The sequence below is a fragment of the Plectropomus leopardus genome, chromosome 23 (genome assembly GCF_008729295.1).
Source record: "Plectropomus leopardus isolate mb chromosome 23, YSFRI_Pleo_2.0, whole genome shotgun sequence".
NCBI classification, from domain to species: domain Eukaryota; kingdom Metazoa; phylum Chordata; class Actinopteri; order Perciformes; family Serranidae; genus Plectropomus; species Plectropomus leopardus.
The window spans coordinates 12426759-12445918 of NC_056485.1; the positions used below are offsets into that span (position 1 = coordinate 12426759).

General features: G+C 40.6%; 1 protein-coding gene across 1 annotated transcript; it reads left to right on the plus strand.

Annotated features, from left to right (window-relative positions):
• The first annotated feature begins 259 nt into the window (after positions 1-259).
• On the plus strand, positions 260-17962 carry dtx4a (deltex 4, E3 ubiquitin ligase a). Its single transcript, XM_042512792.1, is given in 10 exon segments — positions 260-277; positions 490-704; positions 3664-4532; positions 4534-4844; positions 13918-13979; positions 14647-14808; positions 14903-14964; positions 15309-15629; positions 15728-15817; positions 17055-17962. Coding segments are annotated over 9 exon segments (2316 nt in total). The 5' UTR covers positions 260-277; positions 490-496; the 3' UTR covers positions 17286-17962.
• The last annotated feature ends 1198 nt before the right edge of the window (positions 17963-19160 follow it).

Below are 19160 nucleotides of genomic sequence, written 5' to 3' on the forward strand. Positions count from 1 at the left end.
ATTTGGTTAAAAAATACAAGCTTGCAGTGCACGATCAGTCTGTCACAGTAACCTACTTCAGTGTGCCGCACCACCGTAAGCATCCAAGTTGCATTTTCTCCTCTCACCCTAACTTGATTGTACCGGAGAAATGATTTCAGTAGACGTCACTCATCTGCATAGGGAGTAAAATGCAACCATCCTGCAAGGCTTTTTGCACCCTGAAACGCTCTGTTCCCTCGCCTTGTGACAAAAGGACCTGCTAATTGCTGCATAACCGAAACTACAAACATGGAAGGTACGGTTTGCATGTACTGTCATGCCAGAATATATATTTATATCCACAGATAGGAGACACATCTGGGTTTGCAAACTGTCCAAGATGGATGCAGCGCCGCTGTGCGCAGGGAGGCACGGCGGAGCGGCAGCGGGGTGTCTTTAAATGCCCACCGTCCCCGCAGTTTCATTTATGCCACCGTGTTGTCAGTTTGATTCTTTTCACCTTTGCAGGAGGAGGATGTTACTAGCATCCGCCGTAGTGGTATGGGAATGGCTGAACGAGCACGGACGCTGGCGGCCCTACAGCCCGGCTGTCTGTCATCACATCGAGGCAGTCATCCGGAGCGACCCGCGGTGTGGTAGTGTTGTCCTCGGCCAGGTGGACTCTCGCCTCTCGCCCTACATCATCGATTTGCATTCCATGCACCAGTTCCGACAAGACACAGGTGAGGAGGAAGAGGAGGGAGACACAGGGGCGGAGGGGATAACGGTGGAGCCAGGCCTGAGGTGGAGGAGGCCTTTTTATTGCTTATGTGTGTCTTTGCGAGTCCATATGTTGATTCCGCTTCAGAAGTTAATGTAAAGTGGCTTTTTATTTCTGCAGCATGTCATAATTGCCATTATTTTTCATTTTCGATCCCCAAATCCAGGTGTGTTTCTAGGATTTGAGGACATTGGGGGCTTAGCTCGGACCTCTATAGGAAACAAATTGGCAACATATTTAAAGAAAACAGGCCTTCAAAACCTGCAGGTCTGCCAGTTTTGAAGGTATGTTTTCTTTAAGAAATGTTTGGCGATATTTGTTTTCTTTTAAAATATTTTGGTTATTTTTTTCTTCTTTAACATTTTTGGTGATTTTTTAAAAAATATTTTTTAAATGAATGCTTTGGCGTTTTATTCTTTAAAAACTTTTTGGTGTTTTTTTTTTTCTTTAAATAATTATGGTGATTTAAAAAAAACATGCCTTCTAAACCCATGGGCCCACCAAAATGAAAATCACCAAAATGACACCATTTATCACAGCCAGAAACTGAAAAAATAAAAATAACTTACAGTTGGATTTTCACATTTTAGATGGTCCTTGAAGACATCATGAATTTTACCTGAGTCACTCAGGGAGTCTGTAACACCTAGGCCACAGTAGCAGCTGAAGTGTCCAGTCATAGCCACACACACAGATCAGTGACACTGTCCTCTATAGCCGAATATTGGCATCAGAAATCATCTTCCACAGCTTCAGAATAGACAGGCGAGCAGAGCAGTAAAACAAAGCAGGGAATTGTCAGTTGTCAGATGTCTAACTTTGGCAGAGAACCCAACATTTCCCCCTCTCTCACTCTCTCTCTCAACATTGGCTGACAAAAGCCTTTGTGAAGTTTGTTTTCCAAACCCAGCAGAAGCTGAACTGGAAGAGGCGGGCAGGGTGCCCCAGTCTAAATGGGAGACAGGGAGGAGGCGGAGGAGGAGGAGGAGGAGGAGGAGGGTGGGGAAGAATTTCAGGAGGTCATTGATGAAACGAGGTCGATGGGAGCGGATCTCATGAATGAACTCCCTTGACGTATTGTTAAATGTCTTGGCATACTGTATGGTTATAATTCTCACAAAGTTTTATATGTAATTGTTTCTACATGATTTTTTGCAGAGATGTTTTGCTTTTTTTCACAGCATACTACTGTAAACTATAAAATGTATGCAGGGTTCCTGTGGATCCTTAAAAAATCACAAGAGGCACTGAATTCATTCATCTGAAAATAACCTCGTAATAGTCATTAAAATGTCTTAAATCAATCTTTTACAACTCTTAAAAAATATGAGAAGTAGGATTTTAAAAAAATCATATTTTTCTGATGTTGCATTGTAAAATCTTAAAATAGTCACTAACATCCATTTTTGTCAAATCATTTACCAAATTTCTCTTCTTAATCTCATTATGAGGGGAATCCAGGCAGCGCAAGCTCACATGTAAAGTGAAAAACACAAAATCACAGAGAAAACCGGCCAGCAAATGCCGTACATTTACCAAACAGAACATTTTCACAGGACAAAATAGTGCCACGTCTTATGTCACAGTAATTATTTTGGCGAAATTGTCCTTCAGTTTTGGTTATTGTGAAATTGGTCATAAATGTAATTCCTTGTGGCAATAAAATAAGCCTTAAGCTGTAGGAACCCTGTGTACATGTTAGGTGCATTTTACAGTTCTCCCCTGTGATCCCGAAAACATCTCACTTTGAGATCGATGCTCACTCATCTTGGAGAAAATCTCTGCACCCCTTTGTGTTTCAGACATGTGAAGGCTTTACAGTAAGAAGACTCTGTAGAGTTTCTCTGGACACCCTGGGAAAGCAAACACAGCCAGCTCTGGGTCGGATCAAGGCTGCCAGCCAATCAGAATTCAGAACACCGTGTGCTGTTACCAGGGGCAACCTGTTTGCCCAAATTCTTAGCAAGCAAACACAGACATGTTGAATTTGTTAGGGTTGCAATCTACTTGTCCACAGTAAATAGTACCACAGTGAGACACTTACCTCCTTTTGCAGCTACCGCTAATCACGGGCATCATGATGGTCGTTCATGTCCAGAGAGAAAATGGTCAAACTCAAAGTCTTACATAGAGCTGCGTGATGTGAAGACAATCAAATATCATTATATCTTTTTAACAAATACCTTGACAACAATATTGCGACAATATTGTAGGTTGACTATTGGTTCTCTAACAAAATATTTACTCAATTTTTGATAGATAATCATCAGTAATATGGATTTAATGACTAAGTGGGTAATGACAAGGGTTGCAACTTTAATCTGTGTATAATCTTCTATTATTAAATATTTTTGTTAACATTTTTTTGTTCATTTAATCAATTAGTTGTTTGGTCAAGTCAGAAAATGGTGTAAAATTGCTGATTGGTGTCCCCCAAAGCCCAAGATGATGTCCTTAAATGTCTTGTTTTGTCCAGACACAAAGATAAATCAGTCTGCTGCAATGAAAAAAAGAAAGAAAACAAAAAATGTTCACATTTAAGAAACTGGAATCGGAACGTTTTCATCTTTTTCTTAATACACGTCACAAAGCGATCAATCCATCATCAAATTAGTTTGCAATTAATGTTGATAGTTGAAAACGAGTTGATTAATTGTTGCAGCCTCAGTAAAAGTTAATAATAGAACAGCTGGAAGAATCTCGTAAATTCAGAAAATTACATCACTGTCCTGTAATTGAGCCTTTAAAACCAGAAAAAGACAATACGGGTATCTAAAATTTAAGACGGTATTTAGTCTCATGTCATGATATCGATGTAATCTCTCTAGTCTTGTTCCTGTAGGAAGCGCTCTCTCATGCAGTATGACTGGATTATTTCTTCTGCGTTGTTCATTGTTCTGACCTCCTGATCTCCACCTCAGGTACCCTTCGACCGGTACGACGTAGCTTCTACGACCCCACCTCAGCGCCGGGCCAGGGCTGGTTGTGGGAGTGGGAGAACGACGCTGGCAGTTGGACGGCGTACGACACGGAGGTGGGCATCGCCATCCAGGCGGCACGAGATCGTCAGCAGCCCTGGCTGGACCTGGCGCCGCTGGGTTTCTGCTACCTCATTGACTTCGAAAGCATGACCCAAATCAACGGGCAGACGCAACGCTGCCGACGCATCCAACGCCGCTCCGACCTAGCTTACCCGCTGGTCTCCGGGCCCCTGCCCAAATCACACCACGCCTGGGGGCCCATGTCCATGCCAAGCCACGGAGGACTGCTCGGTGTGGATGTGTCCGGAGTGGGCATGGGGATCCGGATGAGCAGCAGTGGGACTGGAAACGGGAGCGCGTACCCCAGTGGGGCGCTTCCTGCCTCGGCCATCACCTCGTTGGGACAGCCGTGCGCCTGTCAGCAGTGCATGTTGGTGCTAAGTGTCAAAGCGGGCGCCATGTCTGCTCACACTCTGGGTCGCAGACCGCCACAGACCAAACCCCCCAGTCCCAAAATCAGCAGTTACCCCATCTCAGGAGGGTCGTACTCACTAACGCTCCCTCGACCGCCGTCCCTGTCACGGTCCTTTTCCCCCCACAGGACGTCCATAGTTGGGGCAACAGGTGGCTACAGTTTGGGTGGCGCAGGAGGTATGGGTATCGTTGGTGGTGGCGGTGTCGGCAGTGTTGGCAGTGCCAGCCTCGGCTACGGAGGAGGCTTCCCCCACTCTCTGTCCCTCCTTGGCTCAGCCACCGCCGCCCTCTCAATCTCCTCCACCCGCCCCCCACCCCCCCCTCTCCCTCCTCCTCCCACCACCTCCTCCTCCGCCCTCCACCACCCTCTCATCTGCTGCCACCTCTCCCCCTCACCCTTCCACCTCGTCCTCCCTCTCAGCTTCCTGTTCTGCCCCCACGGCGCCCGCTCCAGGCCCACCTCTCATCTCCACAGCTGCCTCCACCTGCACACCCTCGCCTTCCGCCCGTGTCCTGGGTCCAGTGTCTTCGTCCGGTGCTGCTGCTTGCGCGGCCCCCCTGCCGCCGCGATCCAGCCTAGCAGGGCTAAGCCGACCTGCACTGCAGCGTATCGCCATGGCTCAGTCTCGTGCCCTTATCGCCTCTGGGTGAGTACACAACAACTGCAGGTCGCTCAAAATATTCTTTTAGAGCCAAAAAGGTTCTGAAATCCAAGAAACAGTGAGAAAACCTCTGGAAATCATGTATATTAAGGGTGTGCAATGTCATACCGTTCATGATAACACCATAATAATTTTTCATATGATGAAAAAATTCATATATATAATAGCGCTGAATAACACACATTACAGCAAGAAGCGTAGAGGAGAAATGATGGAGCGTGCAGGTCCAAGTAGACCTCAACAACAAAATCTTAAAGGATTTTTCAAAAGGGGACTGAAATCGCCTGTTGATTTATTTTATATATACATACACTAGTTACAGATTCAGGCGTACATTTTTTCATTTGGCATCTGTTTAGATCTTATTTTTTTCTTATTTTTAATTTTTTTTTAGGAATATTTGAAAGCAAACTGTTATGTTTCCGCTGACATATAAAATTATAACACTTATTTTGTCGCAACTCTACTTTCTAGAAATTTATGACAAAATATTTTTCAGTATTTTGTCATATCATCAAGAATATCGTTAGCACAGAAATATCCTGAAATATCGTGATATTTTAGGGTCAAGTTCAACTTGCAACAACACCTGCAGGTATAGATGAACCCACAGAGAATTGTCACACACCAGCAGCAGCAGGAAGTTTTTGTAATGCACAAGCTCCAAAAAATCAAGTGTAAACTACCTGCCCAATACCTAACAGTTGGTGACAAGCTGATGAGTATCTGTGGCTAAAAAGACAACACAGACAAAACATATCAGAGGAGAAGAAAATGTGTAAGAAATCAAAAAATGTACACAATGCCAGCTAGTTAAGGACATTTTGTGCTTATTGTTCAATGTTTGATGTGACACTGAAACTGCATTCCTTATCACTATACTGTATGTGAAACTAAACGAACAAAAAAATGTACGACAATCAATTTAGACGGGGCATTGTAATTTGTTTGAAGCCCTCATTACACAGTGTCTGACATCAGCGCTCATTAGCATTCATGAGCCTTTAATCTCGGTGACAAAGTCCACCAGGCTCCTTCATTTCCATGGCAAAACAATGAGGAGCATTCACACTGAACAAGCCGCACTCTCACGAGTGTTTCACATTCCAGACATTTGTCATGCAACCGCTTAATGATGGATTTACTTCACAGACACACACACACTCATGCACATGAATATGCAGAGTTTGTAAACAATTTTTGTGCAAAAAAAATTGTAGCTCTGGGCCTCAGAAATCAGAAAAGTCTGGAAATACTTTGTGGTTATGTGTGTGTAAGCACTTTTGTTGGTAACCAGCATGGACTTGGGGCTTGTTTCACAGAGCAGGTTTACTGAGTTATCTGGATAACTTTGTTGTTTAAAACCTCAGATTTGGAACATTATAAAAAGACATGCTGTGGGTTTCACTCAGCCAACCACATCTGGAACAGGTCTGTAACATCTGGGATGTCCCCATCGTTATGGAGTGCTTAGTATTTTCATTAGTGGTCATCTTGTGCTGGAGACTTCTCCTCGTATTTGAGCACGATCTCAGTTTTCAGAAGTCGTCTTTTAGGCTTTTAGTCTTAGTTTGTGCAGGAGTGTATCTTCAGTCTGTACACAGCTCTGCTTGCTGTGTCACTAGTTATACTGGCTGATGTTATTCACTGGAAATGAGGTTGAATTTTCGGTGACAGAGGCAACATATTGTTGGGGTTTTGTGTTGCTTGTCCTTTCTACACAGAGATCATGCTATAGAGCTGCTATTATGTCCCTTCATTATGTTTGCTTTGGGTTTGCACACAGAACCAAACAGTAGAGTGCCCCAGAGATGACATTTTTCTGTCAATTAACCCAGAAGCGAATGTCACCCTGGTTCCCTTGTCAAAAAGCCTATGGGATTTTTCCTTTGGATTTTAGATCTTTGCAGATAATACATGTTCCTATACTTAAATGTTTTGTTCAGCAAGATAATCTTTACAAATGAGAACTGCTCTCCAAAGAGGCGTGATGGGCGTGACATTTAACACGAGTGTACGTATAACATACATAGCAGTCCTTTCTAAACAATAACAATGGCATAACGTGACAATAACAATAATATGCCTTCTGATCTCTGTCCTCTGTAGGGTAAGGAGGGTAAGGAGCTTCCAAATCTGTTTTTTTTTTTGCAAATTTGCGGACATTTACAGGTGCTTTTCTTTAAGTTAGATGTTACTGCAGCTTTTTAAATCTGTCAGGGTGGATCTCACACATAATATGTCATCAAACGTCACAACTGTCCTGCCCATGGTCCTGTCCTGCCGGCTGTCCTTTGTCCTTTCTCTGCAGAGACAGTTTCAGTGATGTTGATACCTCCCATGCAACCTAAAAGCGAGACAACTCTGTCCATTCAACAATCATACCTTTTATAGAGAACAGAAAGGCCACTGCTGTTTTACTACCCTTTCTTAAATATTCAGTTTATCCGAGAGGTCAGCAGACAAATCTGTTTCAGTACATTTAAAAATGGTGTCAACCGGGCGCCAAGAAGCTCAGTTAGTAGGGCGGGCGCCCCATGTACAGAGGCTGTGTCCTCGCCGGAGTGGGTTCGATTCTGGCCTCGCCCCTTTGCTGCATGTCATCCCTTCTCTCTCTCCCCCTTTTCACACTGTATCTGTCCTGTCTTACATAAAGGCCCCTTCCTCTTAGAAGTGTGTTGCGTTATTTGAGACGTGTCTGAGCGACCAGGACTTTGTGACTTCAAAACTAGTTTAGAATCCAGTTTATTTATTTATTTATTGAATTCATTTATTTATTCACAGTTATGGATAAATTGAGGTTTCCCTGTTGACAGTTTCAGGCCAGTAAAAAGAGCATTGCCATAATCTAATTATTTGGAGTAAAAGCCTAGAAAAGTTATTCAGCATCTTTATAGAATAAAAACGGCAGTACCTTTGCAATGTTTCTTTAAAAAAAAAAAAAGCTGTTTGTTAATAAATGAAGGAGGCCACAGTATCCAGGTGTCATAGCCAGAGGGCGCTGGTTAGCAATAAATCTGTGGTCAGCGTTGGAAAGAGGTCCAGAGAAGGCTTTTAGACCAGGAGCTGTGTTGTTCCTACGTTGTATTGTTGTTACTTTCTGTTTTGGCACCTTGTTGTGATCGTGCTACACATTTTCTCATGAAGATTTCCATCAGATTCCAATTATAGAGTTTGTTTTTCTAACGTTTCCCTCACAATCATGAAGTCTCACTGAAAGGGATATTTCTCAGGTGCTCTAGATTTCACTTGTTATGCAGTTGCCTCAAACGCAAGAAATTCCCTCATTAGTCAAACACATCCAGTCACTGTATCTGTGTTTGTGTGCATGGAGCTGCTTGTACTGTGATTCGCTCTTTGAAACCTGAGCAAAATGGCATGATTTCTTTTAAAACATGGAGGGAAAGCAAAGAGCAGTTTAACAAGAAATGGCCCAAAAATAAGCAAGAAATTTCTTGAAAGTTAAGAGAAAATTACTTGAAAGGAAAAACAAAAAATTACAATAATTATGTGACATAATTATCAACATGGTAATTAATAATTATGAATACTGTTTTTCCCTAGGTTTTTTCTTGTTTCATAAGAAATTTTTCCTAGTCATTTGTACCTGGGTTTTTAAAAAAAAAAAAAAAAAAAACCCCATTTTTTAAAATCTATTAATTTATTGCAATTTGAGGAACATTTCTTACCAAGTTGCTCATTGCCTTCTTCCCAATGTTTTTTTAATACATTTTTAAATAAATTTTAACAATTTGCACATGGGTTCAAAGGTTAAAATATTTGTTAGAGGTCTCTGATAGCAGCACAAAAACGTGATGTTTCTCCAGGTTTCGAAGGGTTAAAGATGAAAAAAAAACAACCACTTGCTGAGGAGTATTTCCATGTGAGCAAATCAAACATTACTCAAGCCGAGAACCCCGACTTTCTGAATCCTCAGCTAAGCCTCAGATTAATACCAAATACCACAGGCTTAATATTCCTGCGTCAGTAATCTGTGTGTTTTGTGTCAGGTGAGCCGTGTGACTGACCCATTCTTTCAGCCTATCGGGCGAGAGCACCTGCTGCTGCGGTAAAACGGCCAACATGACAGATCGAGAGTCTCTGATCCCATCAGCCTGGGATTCTCTGCTCACCCTTCTGCTGCTGCTCGCTCTTCTTCTCTATTTTTTATTAACTTCGTTACTGCTCCTCCTGTCATCGTCTTATTGCTTTATCCTCAAATTCATAGCTGAAACGGCACGAGCAGTGGAGGGAAACACCTTGTTAAGCCGGTGAAGACAGTGGTTTAGTCATTTAAGTACATTTAGGTAATTAGACTCTCATTTATTTATTGAATATTTAAAATATTATTGACCTTTTAAAACGTTTCCTTTGTCAGTTAGCATAATGATGTAGCCGTGCGCTTATTCTGCTGGTTCCATGCGTCTCATTTGGTCTGACTGATGTATGTGATCATTTGCATACTCAGCATTATGGTTTATGGGATTTTTTCTTTGGATTTAAGATTATTGCAGAAAATAAGGTCATTGGCAAACACACATTTGCAATACTTAGACGTTAGATGTCAATGCCGGTTGATCCCTAATTCTCACTAACATACTTTATGTTGTAGAACCAAATGTAAACGTCTCTTAAGCTTGTTAACCATAACAAATATTCAAGACTAGTGAACCAGAAGTCCTGAGATGCTAACTCATTTCTGTGTTTTAGGACAGATTCCTGGGGTTCTCTGTACCTCTAACAAGTATCACCATCCTATAAGGTTCTTATGCAATGGAAATATTGTCCACTGCTCCAGTGAATAGAAAACATACAGATATTTACAGTCTGCTCACAGAACCTATTGGCTTGGCTATTAGCCAGAGAGCTAATGTCATGCTATAATGTTACAGTATTTTTAACAAGACCAGCTAGCTATCCAGCCACGTCATCATCATCAAATTAATATTAGCTTGTCAGTGAGTTGAAATAAATTGTAAACAGATGCTTTGACTGCATTCCTGTCGCTATGCTTGTTCATTTAGTGAAAAAGACAGTTTCACTGGAACTACTTATTAAGTGTCCATTATCAGAAATTAATGGACACCCTGCAGCCAATCAGATTTAAGTTTCCAATCAGACCATGGTATAATGTATTTTTAGCTGTAGTTTTTAACAACATATAGTTTTAAAAGAAAAATATTAGTTATTGTTGTGTTGTCAAGACTTTAATCTGCAGTGAAACGGAGCAGATGGTCCCTAAGCGAAGTCTTAAACTCTGAGGGGTCGCCACCGTCACAGATTATCACAGTGACGAGGGTCGCCTTTGGCCCACACACCTGGTGTGACCCTTTCTCCTCTCATTGCTCCAGCTTTGATTTCTGCAAGTGTGTCACCGCAGCAAAACCTACATTGCGAGGTGTGTATAAATGCATGTGAGTTGCCATATGCTGCAGCCTATTTGTTTCCGACATCCAGTGGTCCAGATGGAGGCGGTTCTAATGCCACTAGATTAGCCAGGATCAAAGAAACGTGACCGACCGACACTCATCCTTTCTCTGCTTTTCCTTCACCTCCCTTTAATCTGTTTTTATCATCATTCACATCATCCTGCCTGACACACACACGGACGTTGATCAGGTTTGACCCAGTCAGCCGGCGTGTTTTTGTGAATCATGCACACAGGGAGCTAATACTACGGCTCGGACACTTTGTTGGCACAAACAAACAAAACAAACAAAGATAGTGACAGAGTACAGCGTAAGCAGATTGTCAGGTACAGGAACAGTACAGTTCAGTAACTCCTGACTGTAGGTTTTTCCATGTCATGGTTGCATCATTTTCAAGGACACACAGTATCTTTCAGCAAGTGAAAACATTGTGTAAACAATGTTGTTACTGTCTTTGTTTACACCAAAAGTTTTTAACTTAAAACCTACATTTCAACCTACAAACCTTTATTACCTCATTGTTATCCTGATAGCAGGCCAGTAAGATGAAGTTTTCTATATAAATTAGGGAATTTTTAATCATTTTCAGTCATTTCTCTAAAAAAAGACTTAACTATTTATTTATTTATTTATTTTTGTCAACATGAGAATTATTTTAGCAGTAGTTTTAGCAGTATTATGTCAGTAAATTGTTTCACCACTAACAGGTACGCACCCATTTCATTTAATGTAATTTAATTGATAATTAAAATTGATTAAATTTATTTGATAGAAAAAAAGAGCACTCTGCTAGTCAGTATATGAATGTTATCTTTGACATGATACATGGTTAAGTGTAAAACATTTATATAACAGCAGTACAAAGTGCTTTATTAAACATGAAAAATACTCACAGAAAGAGCAGATGCATGAAGTAGAGATCCTAAAAAAATAAAGCATTACATGGCTAAAAACAAAATGAAATGCATCTCTAAATAAACTGTAGTTTAAAAAATACAATAGTTAGAGAGAGAGAGACGCAGTAAGCGGGGGTTTTTTTTAGGAGAAAGTAGCTTAAAAAATACATATTTGTAGCTATATATCTATGTATTGCTAAAAGACCAAATCCTGAGAATAAAGTGACATTAAGACAAAAATGAAAACATGAAAATTAAAAAATAAAACAAACAAGAATGACAAGAAAGAATAGAATAAAGGGCACCAGAGGTAGCTATAGAATAGAATAGTAATACTTAATGCTACATTGTTTTGTTATAGCAACCAATAATAGAGCAGCAACTGAATGAAACATTCATTATAAAGGGCAAAATAATGCAAATATATATATATATATATATATATATATATACACACACACACAATACATACACACACACAAAGGAAGGTACTTAACATAGAATAAAAAAAATAACAATAATAATAATAAAGATATGTACAGAGAACAAACAAACAAAAACAAAAAGTTTATAAAATACTCATAAAAATAAAAGAATGAACTCAATAGATAAAAGATAAAGTGCCGTATCAAAGGCCCCCAAATACCCAAAACACAGGCGAGTAGTTGCTCCATTTGAATGTTAAAAAGAATCACACTTTTAGATGTCTTTGCCCCCCATGTTTTAAACCTACTCTGTTGTGCACATAGTTAAATACAAATATATAGTGACGGTGGGTCGTAATGCGAACACTACAGTGAAGTCACAGTGAGTTCAGAGGACAATATTAATGAATTGCTTTGACTGACGTCAGATCCAAATCATCCTACTTATATCTGTGGTTATGGTTTTAATGACAGCAGGTGTGGTACCTATGCAGTGGCAGTGTGTTCGTGCATCACGAGTCGTGTGTGCTTGTGTCTGTCAGCCTTATGGCAGCCTGGCAGTGTGACACGGTAACTCACAGGTAATCCCTCCTGTGACGGAGCCAGAGTTTAGTCAACAGATGGAAACAGGTGGATTAGCCCTATAAAAGGGAGGCAGGACACCTGTCAGCGACACACAAACAGAGGAGGAAAAGGCGAAAAGACATACTGTTTATCTCAAGGACTCCAGTCAAATACTGCGACAAGCGGGAATTACTGTTGGAGTATCTCAAGTTGTCGCTGCGGTGCTTTCAAGCAGGAAAAATGACTATTATCAAAGTTGGCAGACCGTAAGTACACACCTCTGACGAGTGACTTTTATGTGTTTTACATGTTAATTTTGAGAAATGCGGTACAGCAGTGGTAAACGCAGTTTCACATTTGGTTAAAAATAATGGCATGTTTACTGACTTCTAAACGTTTTTTTCATTCTGTAGATTTAAAGGAATACTTAACCAACAAAGTAATCACTTGTATTTTAATTTCTCCCTCTGTGTTACTTTGAATTTGTGAAGAAAAAGGTTTTCTCTTGCATGACTCGTCAGTGAACGAAGAATTCAGAAATTGAGAAAATTGCTGATGAATTTCAATTAATAGGGGCCGCATGTAACGACAGCAAAACTATATAAAAACTAGAGTGTCATCTCTTCTCTCTCCCCCTTTATGCTGAAGCTATCCGTTTAAAATGAAGGCATAAAAAGCCACAAAAAAAAAAAACATCGTTAAAAAAAATAGAGATGTTATGGTACAGTTTTTTCCTTCCTGATACATATGTGGATGCCTGAACTTGCATATCGCCCATTTCTGAGCACCGGTCTGATACCATTGCAATTTTTTTGTTGTTTTTTTTTGCTGTTTTTTAATTTAATGACTGTATACTACTAACCCTGTATGGACGCACAGTGATTGCTTTCATTGTTGTGTGGCACGGCTCAAGTTAAACCAAGCTTCAAGCTCAACTCAAGCTAAACTGGTGGGACTTTCAGTATAAAGCATTGCCTCATTACTGTTATTTGTTGTAGGTAAATTAGTTAAATTATTTACTGGAAATCAATTCTTCATCGCTCCAAAACCGTGGCTGCACAGGCTACTATTTTAGATCAGCAAAAAATAATTTATTTCCAGTAAACTGGAAATAAGAGTGAAGCAACTTTAACATTTGTTAAGAAATTACGTGGTATTGTTTCGGTGCACAGACTTGTGTAGTCTTTTATACCCAATCCTACATTTTAGGCTACTGATATCGGTATTGGAACAACTCAATCAAAAAATCAAACTCACACAACCCTTGTAGTATAATCCAAGTCTCATTTCTCCAATCATATGCTCAGTACTTCCCAGACATGCATTTTATCCAAAACCAGACAGTTGCTGCTTTCTTTACTAACATTTTTCCTCCTGGGTTTTTAAACTATGTTATATCAAATACAAAGTAACTCATCTGTTTAGTGACGGTGTCTGATCCTGCCATATGCATCCTAATCTTAAGCCTCACACAGCAGGAAGTCCAACCTGGCAATTATAGGACAGTATGTCAAGTCTCGATGAGCAGCGTCTGTTTGTTTCTCTGCATGACTCGGCAAAAGCTCCTTAGCCTGCTGTCATGGGGTGAACTAGAAAGCAGCATCTGCTGTGTGTCAGTCCACCTGTTTACATGTGACTCATCAGATTTTGATGCCTTGAGCCTGTGCTTAGGTGACCGGGCCAGTCTGCTTTTCGTGTGACAGCAATCTGTAGATTAATGTGTGTTTCTTTTCATGTGTTTCAGAGTGCCAACTGTTCCAGTGAAGAACCTGAATGGATCAAGCCCTGTACACCCTGCTCTGGCAGGTAAATATATTGACACAGACAATTTTCTTTTTCCTCAGATTCAAATCAATCTGAATTCTTTAACTCTTTGAAACTTTAGCAAATTGTTTTGATTTCTTTTATAAAAAGCATGGGAAGAGGACAACAAGCAACTTAATACAAAATGGCCAAAAAAATAGCAAGAAAAAAGTTACAAGAAAATTACCTGAAAATAAGAAAAAAAGTTTAAAAAAGAGAAGAAAGAAAATGACCTCAAGAAAGTGCTGAAAAAATTAGAAATATAGTTTTCTGGACATTTTGTCTGTTTTTTTGATAATATCTAATAATCCAATCATAGTCACCTTTTACTATTATTTGTAGTTTATGTTGCAATTCTTGCTCATTATGTTTTGTCCCATGTTTTTGAAAGAAATCAAACCAATTTTCTCAGGCTTTAGAGGTTTAATTAAATGCTATTAAAAAGCATCTAAATGCAGCACATGAAAACTGTTGCCGATCCAGGTGTTAAAGAGTTAAAAAGGTCTAAAATTCAGCTTTTACGACTTTTACTACCTTTAACAGGCGTCTTACCTGTTAAAGGTAGTTTGACTTTCCAGCTAAATAAGTAAATAATTATAAATAAATAGGTCATTATGCACTGAGTAATCCCCTTCCTGTCTAACACCCCCCCTCTGCTGGCTGTATCCAGGCATTACAGGCATCCTGATGAGTGCAGCAGGGCTTCCTGTCTGCCTGACCCGCCCTCCTAAGCTGGTGCTTCATCCTCCACCCGTCAGCAAGAGCGACATCAAGCCCGTCCCTGGCCTGGGCCACTGCTGTCGCAAGACCACAAAGAAACAGGCTCGCAAAGGTGGGTTTGATGATAAAGTCCGCTCGTGCTGTTTGATCATGTGCATTTTTCTCATAAACAAATGGTCATACTTTTGTTCGTTTGTGTCTTATAGGGAAGACCCCCGAAGAGGTGGTGAAGAGATACCTTCAAAAAGTCCGTAATCCCCCAGAGGAGGTGAGTTATTTTATATTATGTCACAAAAAACTGCCTTCGTTGGCTAAACATAAACCGTCAACATTAGGAACGCACTAATCATTAGGGAAGTTTTTTTCCACCTAAAGTGGTGTAGCAGCTTAAGTTGAATATGAAAAAAAAATCCTACTTATTGGAGTGGCAGCATTACAATAAAACCTGAATATCTGCTGCAGATCATGCTCTTCGTTAATGACACCTGTGTGACAGTGGACGTAAACAAAGGTTCAGCTGGGGGGCGTGCTTAAAATAACCAATCCCGATCAATTCAAAAATGCATTGATTATTCGAGATCCCCAGTAATCATATTTGTCTTCCCATCTCAGGACTGCACCATCTGCATGGAGGCCCTGGCCGGACCGTCGGGCTACAAAGGCCCCGGTGTCGGTGGCATCTCCCGGGCGGAGTCGGTGGGCCGCCTGGCACAGTGTGGTCACCAGTACCACCTCCAATGCCTCGTTGCTATGTACAACAACGGCAACAAGGACGGCAGCCTGCAGTGTCCCACCTGCAAGACCATCTATGGAGTCAAGACCGGCAACCAGCCCCCAGGCAAGATGGAGTACCACGTCATCCCCCACTCTCTCCCCGGCCACCCGGACTGCAAAACCATCCGTATCATTTATAACATCCCTCCTGGCATCCAGGTAAAATTTTATCCAATTACATGGCGCTTCTCAAAGATTGATACTGAATTAATTAGTGGTTTTCGGATAACGTGACGAACTTTGCTCTTGCTGTTTAGGGCCCAGAGCACCCAAATCCAGGCAAACCTTTCACTGCCCGCGGGTTCCCCAGACACTGCTACCTCCCTGACAGCGAGAAGGGACGCAAGGTAAATGAGAAGTGTCTGACCTCCTGCGTGGTTACAAGTGAAAAGGTGTATAATCACCCGAAAATAAGATCTGGTTTGTTTCAGTTACCTGAGAATGAGCTGTTTATATCTACACAGAGAGCAGGTCCTTGTTTATGGTGTCCACCATGTTGCACCTCTGTTTTTCTGCAGTAGCCAAGAACGGACAAACAAAACACTTGCTCCAGAGAGGGCTATAAGCGTTTTAGCATTTTTGCATCAGCCACCATAGTTCGCAGCCCCTCCACGATAGGCCAAACAGCATCTGAAAAACATGACTTTTTAACATTGAAGTGCTTTATCCAGTGTTTTTATCCATCCTAATCACCTTGTCTGTTAGTTTTAGAAAGCAGGTAATTTAGCTTCCACTCAAAGCCTCTTAGATCTTAAGTTATCAGAGGAAAAAAAGGTTAGCACACATCAGCAGGTGCTTGACTAACTACCTGCGACGAGCCGAACAGTGTTGGAGAAACACTAATTTGTTACATGAAACTGATTTAATCAGTGTTTTTACATTTTTTAATCACTTGATCTATTTGTTTGTCAGAGGAAGAGAGCTGATAATTTGGCTTCCGTTTAAAATTTACTGAACAATGAACACTGAAGGAATCGTAAGCAGGAGTTCACACTTGGGACATCCCAGCTGGCCACCAAACATGTGACGTCCAGCAACCAAACTTTCAGGGTTTCGTGCACATTTGTTTATTTGTGGCAGCCTGCCACGATTAAAACATCTGCTGCCACAAATAGATCAGGCACAGAACATACTCTAAGCACAGACTGACCCCTGTTATCAACCACTGACACACACACACTCCGATTCTGTGGGAAACACTGAAGTCAGTGTCAGGACAATGTCAAATGCCAATACTGTGACAGATGACACTGATATTTTTTGGTTTGAAGTTGTGTTAAGGTACCAAAATCCAACATCTAAACCTCTCATACTAACGTCATCTTGACATAGAATAACATTTAGTGTTTTTTGTGTTGTCCACACAATGAGAAATTCTAACAGCATTAAACATTCAAAAAACTGTCTACACGACTTTCAGTTCAACCAAAATTTAACGTCTGTCCCACACAAGAGTCCAATGTCTTTCTGACTTAATATTTACATCAGGAGTTTGCTGGGATGTGTGAAGTTTCAGCTGGTTCCAGTCTGCAGTCCTCACTGCTAGACGTCACTGAACACTCTTCTCCTCTCCTCTTCGTCCAGGTTCTGAGGCTTCTTCTGGTGGCGTGGGACCGCCGGCTCATTTTCTCCGTGGGCACATCCAGCACCACCGGCGAGTCAGACACAGTCATCTGGAACGAGGTGCACCACAAGACGGAGTTCGGCTCCAACCTGACGGGCCACGGCTACCCCGACCCGGGCCACTTGGACAACGTTCTGGAGGAGCTCAAGGCTCAGGGCATCACTGAGGAGGAGTGCCTACCGAGAGACTGAACAGAGACATTCAAGACGCCGAAGACACGAGATTAAAAACACGACCCTGGGACGCAATCCACAGATGAGACGAATTATTTTCAGAATCTGATAAGAACGACAGAACTTTAACCGCCAGAGATGGACTTTAAAACTCTTTGCAGGAACGTTACAGAAATTGTTTCGGCAGTATTTGCTGAGAATAACATGTCTCATATGACTGCATGAGTTTCGATGCGTGGGGAATCTTTTTTTTCTCCCGATGCAGTAACAGCGTCAAGATCGCAGATGTTATTTCAGTGAGACATTTGAGACCACTGTGCACATACAAGTCAGTGTTAGATTAAAAAAAAAACTGTCATTTATACTGTGAGACTTCATATCAAGAATGTAACTAAGTGAATTTTGCTGAATTGATGAAGTGTTTACCACAACTACTGCTGCTGCTATGTGGAACTGAATGGAGGTTAAAGTGGAAAATGAAGAAGTGTGTTTTTTTCAAGTGTTAGTTGGTCCACAAGCAGAAGAAACTTGTCACTAAAGATAAATATTTCAAGTGTATAACTGGATATCTGAGCATGAATATTTGCTGACCTCTAGTGGTACTTTTCCAGAACTACATTCCTTTTTAGGTTTAATTTTTATTCAATTGTATTGTTGTATATTATGACTACTTGATATATTATATGATATCATTTTCATTTTGTCATGTTTTTATATTTTAATTTGACATTTTGTTTTATATGGTGTATTTCTTTGCATTGTTTTTGGGTGTGGCGTGACAGAGATGAGGGGTGAAGTTAAGATAAGCTGCTGGTGTACTGGAGTATGCCTGACACTTTATATGCCGTATACCAGCCCCCTTTCTTTAAAAAAAACAATCATTTTCAGTATTTTGTATTTGATAGGTTCGCAAACTGACATTCCTTAATTGTTCTACCCTCAGAGCATGGGTGCATTTAATAGCTTTCTATGTCTTCTTGTATCTGCGTTAATGTCAATGACTGATAGAGGAGAAGCTACTATGGATTACACCACCACCCCCCCAGGAGGAGTAAATTCCCAAAAAGCTAGGATTGGACCTCCTGCCTGAGCTCAGACTTGCACAGAGCTTTCTACTTAGTATCAAAATGACCCGGACAGCTTGTATCTACTGTATTGTTGTGTAGGACACACACACACCAGCCTCAAATGCTCTAACCACACAAAATGTGTTCATCAGTTTGTATCATTTTTGGTTTTTGCCATGAGCAGGTGCAGAAGACTATCTCTTGTTGTGGATCCAGCTTTGGCCAAAGTGGTCCAGTTAGTGTGCGTTCGGTCCATTGTGGACCGGTTTATTATGAGGTACGATAGATGAGATGTACAACGGTATGTGTTAACATACTAATGTAGGCCAACATTAAAAGCATTTATACTTTATGATACTTTATGTATGCACTGTACTGTATGTATGTGTTTTATGTGCACAAATTTGCATTAAACGTTTTTCTAAGGTTCAAAGAGAAAACAGAACTTTACTCGTTCATTTTAGTGGTGGAATATAACTAAGTACATTTACTCAAGTATTGTACTTAAGTGTGAATTTGGTACCTGTCCTTTACTTTATTATTTTCTTTTCATGCAGCTTTATACTTTTACTCCACTACATTGCACATTGGAGAGGGAAATATTGTAATTTTTACTTAACATTTATCTGCCGGCTTTAGTTATTTCACAAATTAAGATTTTTGCATAAAATTTGATGTTTTGTTATGAATTAAATTAGTTTACACAAGTGAAGCTGCAACAAGCAGTTGATTAACCAATCAGTCGATTTATAGAAAATTAAATGCAAAGTATTTTGGTAAACATTGAAGTTTTTTTCTGTCTTTTTTTTTTTACATAACTTTGAGT